The following is a 4,505-nucleotide window of genomic DNA, read 5'->3' as shown; positions in this document are numbered from 1 at the left end:
CCCCACGAGTTGCAAAACCTGCAGCTATTTTTAATTTGCCCACAAAAGCGTCTCCCTCTGGCTCCTGCTGCCGTCTGTTTATGTATTATTTCACATATAAGTGTAGCGAGAGTGCAAAAAAACATGAGGGGAGAAACGAGCCACGCAAGCACCGGCAAAAACAGTCAAGCAAGCGCGCGCACGCGCCATGCCCAGRCGCACGAGAGCGCGCCTTGTCCACGTCCCAACACACACACAAACCGACGGTCTCAGACTGTGAGAACAGCGCACCGTGCTCTTAAAAAGAAATGCTTGAATGCATCCATAGGGATGGAACGTTTTAGTTATGCAGATGTTTTGAAAAGTGCTTTGGAGATTTTTTTTAAATAATAATAATAACTAAAAATGAAATACTGACTGTAAAAATGACACGGGGGTAAAAAAGCTACTTATCTCACAGCTTGCTTCCTATATGGAAGGTGCAGCCTCTCCTGTCAGCCTTCCCATTGGCTCTTACACTCAGATCTTAGCAGAGGGGGAGCGGGCTGAAGTTTGGAGAATATCTGCATGTATAAGATAAATACTCTTACTGCGAAAAAAAACAGGTTATATTGTGGTCGTTTTCATACAACATTACATTTTTTACATGTAAATGTTGCAAAAGCAAAATAACRTTTAAACCCTCTGTTCATAGTTGCCTGCATGATGATTACATCTGTTTTACAACGTTATCTGACCTTTTGCGCACGTTTAATCTGCAGGATCCTAAGGTGCCATTAACGTTAATATCAGCGTCGTAGAGGTAATCAGATGAAGAATTAACATGCTGTTTTAAAAAAAAGGGGGTAATGATTGGACACCGGAAATGATGTGCAATTTTATGAGAGCTGTAGTGTGATTGTGATTATCTGCAGATACAGATAATGGCCGGTTATATTGTGATATTTTAYATAAGCTAAGTCACCATATGACCTGAAATGTCAGGTGCAGCACATATAATGACCCTCCGACATGCTCGCATATGTTCTAAAAGTCTGATTGGAAGTGTTTGTTTCTTTTCTCTCCCCTCTCCTCCTCCATCCCAGACGTCGTGCCGCTGCAGCCTGAAGTCAGCAGCTACCGCCGCGGGCGGAAAAAGCGCGTCCCGTACACCAAGATCCAGCTGAAGGAGCTGGAGAAGGAGTACGCCGCCAGCAAGTTCATCACCAAAGACAAGAGGAGGCGCATCTCGGCCGCCACCAACCTCTCGGAGCGCCAGGTCACCATCTGGTTCCAGAACCGGCGGGTCAAGGAGAAGAAGTTCGTCAGTAAATCCAAGAACAATCACATGCACGCCACTTGATAAGATGAGCCACCTCCATCAAACTGCACTTATCTCCACCTCTTCCAAAAATAAAGCAATTAATAATGATAAAAGAAAGAAAGAAAAAGAAATCAAACGACGACACGTATATTATTTACCTCGATCATTAAAAGGTGGTGGTTGACGATTATTTTGGCTGTTTTTTATATWTTTTTAATTTAAGCTCCATCATAATTTTCATCCACAACAACAACTCTCCCCAGCAGTTCTCAGATTATAGAAAACACTAAAAAAAACTGTGAAAGTGTTCACTTCACTTTTGTTTTATAGGAATGTACATATATAAATATATAATATTTAAAACGATATCTGTATTTCAAAGACAAGTATTGCGTGTTTTTTTTTTTCATTTTTTAAATATTTTTTTCTCCAAGTCGAATCTTAAAAGGACTGATGACATTTCGAATGGCAACGGGGCAGATCTCAAAGAAAAGGAAACTGATTGCTGTTCTTTTCAGAAAAATAAAAAGATGGACGTCACGCGGACAGAACTTTTTTTTTACTGTGGAAACGGTGACACGTCGAACTTGAGACMTAAATCAGTTTTCCACGACTGCTGACAAAAAAAAAAAGACTTTCGGCAGAAAGAATGATTTTATGAAAGAAAAAGAAATAAGGAAATCCAATTGAATTTCAACAAGCAATGCTCCTCTGTGTAGTTCGTTTAAGCCTGGGCTATGACAAAGGCTGCTATGTTGTTAATCTGTATAGTGCAATGCCTTCATTATTTAATTCATATTATCTTGTATGGCGGAACTGTAAGCTGGAACATCACGACCTGTATGTTTTCCTTTATCAGTGAAGGACTCTGTCATGCAACTGGGAATGATTGTAAACCATTAAAGTCAGTGAGTATTACATTAAAAAAAGATGCACAATCGTTTTTGTTCTCCTGACTGTGTAAGATTGGAGCTGATCACGCTCCCTTTGTCATTTCTACTTTTTGGTGCAGTTATGTGAAACTGTATTGTGCTGTGGAATTATGCTAACGTGTTTCATAAATAAATGCTGATCATGAAAATGCTCACATAATCAACGCTACCCCCCATTTTGGAGCATTTTGATTTCGTTTCATCTGAGCTGACTTTTTGTCTTTTCTTTAGGACACATTTAGTCTTTACGCATAATGTTCTTCAGCAAACCTCGACATGGGGAAGCTATTAAAAAAGCTTTGAAATTTATCATTATAACGGGATTTTCCCTGGATATGAATGGGCTATTATATTCCCAGTATCCGACACCTCAAACGAACAAGTTTGCCGATATTACCGCTGGGCGGGAAACTTTACGCATAAAAAATAAGGTTTGTTGATTGTGTCCCGTCACATTAGTTAACAAAATAACTTGTTCGTTTGTTGGCAAATTTCAATGAAAAATTACAATAAAGCCGGAAAAAAAAGAAAAAAGTTAGGATTCTGTATTTAGAGAATTATATATTTGGTATCCTGAAAACTATAATTTCTAACCCTTTTAAAAATAAACAAGCACAAATTAGATTTTAACAACAGGGACATAYGTCCTCGTCTTTTTTACAATTAAATAACACTTGCACTTTTTAATGTAGCGAGTTCTTCTCAGTTTTGTGCTTCTAGTAAGACAATAAAAACTAAAAAGTAGAAGAAAATAAATAAACATTTGCGTTAAGATCTGGTTGGTGCGCCAAGTTTGCCATGCGCCAGATTTGGATAATTTAGTTAAAACATAATGTTCCAAATGAGCTGAACAATTAACATGACGAAAGTTTTATTTCTATATAATGCATACTTTTACCTTTACTTATTTGTTTATTATTATAAGTTTTCATTCTAATCTTGACTTGCAGCTATTTGTCAAAGTGTTTTACGCAAAAATACATCCAAACTGGTATATCACCTTTACCCGTATTAAAAAATAATTAAAAATAATAAAATACATTGACATGAAGATCATTTTTGCTAGATCAACATAGCCAAGAATTTGTTGCAATATCACACGAGAGTCTTCCCAGTTTAGTTTCAGAATGAGCTCAAATAACACATGCAGATGTTGTGTTTATTAATTTGCTGGACGCGGTTTTGTTGTAAACAAGCGACTTGCATGAAATCTCTAAAAGCTGCAGACACACTGCGGCTCAAATAAGGGGAAATAAAACCCAGCGCAGATTTTAAGATAATTTAGACTCCAATAATTTCAAATAATAGAAAACTAGTGATTGAAGGTCCTGATTAAAATAAACACCATGCAGAGTTAAAAGTCGCTTATATTTATGTCTAATTGTTAATACAGCGTCATGCAATTTTGTTGTAGTTCTGCAAAGAAACAAAAAGACAAGTCGAATTGAGTTTGTAACAACTGGGTGAGTTTTGGTCTGCCTTCAGYCTGTCTGTTAGCAGGGCTGTGTCAGGCTCTCCTGCTCCCTCAGATCTCTCCAGGTTGTTGATGTCCAGCCGTCAGACTTCAGGGTTTTGTTTTGTTTCCCCGGATTTTTCCCTCCATGTGAAAAACTTCTGGCTGTTCCAATTTACCCTTGACCATGACTATGCAGTCACTTTGACCTTGACATCACAGAAGATTGTGAATAATAAATAGGGAGGCTGGACACCAGAGCGCGCGGTTTGTTTGTGGGCAAACAAGGTGTTATTTCCCCGTCTAGACAGCCGGACTTAATGGCGTGTCATAAATTCATAAAAAGGGGAAGCGTAGATATCCTTTGACCCGCGGTTCTGACCATTTTTCACATTCATTCACATTTGGGCTCGTTTCGGGGTTTTCTGTCTTTCATTTATTTATTATTTTTCTTTCTATTTGTCTTTCTCTTATTCTTTTTTCCCCCAAGAACTTCTCCAAAATTACGCATTGTGGCCCCATGCTTCTGGAGCCACCAATGAGTTCACACACTTATCACGAAGTGTGTGTTACTGACCACGGAGGACAGGTAAGACTGGTTGACGTCTCCCACCACAGCACCACTAATCCGCAGCAAGCAGCCGCTGTCAACACAGCGCGAGGAAATAATAATAGGATGTGGTTCACAATTTAACCAATAAAGGGAAGCTCCACTCTGGCGGTAGACCTACATAGACTTTGTTTTATAACTTTTTTTTGCCTTTAAAAAATGTACATTGAGTAAACAATGTGACTTGTGGGAAAATGCGATGCAAATGCGCCATAGGAGGTTTTTTTT

At 38.6% G+C, this 4,505-nt stretch overlaps 1 protein-coding gene across 1 annotated transcript in view; it reads left to right on the top strand.

Annotated features, from left to right (window-relative positions):
- hoxc13a (homeobox C13a) overlaps positions 1-2,383 on the top strand; it is a 6,668-nt gene extending 4,285 nt beyond the window's left edge. Inside the window, exon 2 of the mRNA XM_014018532.1 lies at positions 1,065-2,383. Coding sequence (XP_013873986.1) covers positions 1,065-1,321 — 257 coding nt within the window. The 3' untranslated portion in view covers positions 1,322-2,383. The remainder of the gene's footprint in view (positions 1-1,064) is intronic.
- Positions 2,384-4,505: the final 2,122 nt, after the last annotated feature.

The sequence above is a fragment of the Austrofundulus limnaeus genome, unplaced genomic scaffold (assembly GCF_001266775.1).
Source record: "Austrofundulus limnaeus strain Quisiro unplaced genomic scaffold, Austrofundulus_limnaeus-1.0 Scaffold3, whole genome shotgun sequence".
NCBI classification, from domain to species: Eukaryota; Metazoa; Chordata; class Actinopteri; order Cyprinodontiformes; family Rivulidae; genus Austrofundulus; species Austrofundulus limnaeus.
Note: the sequence above shows the minus strand (reverse complement) of the source record. Positions and strands in the feature narration are given on the sequence as shown.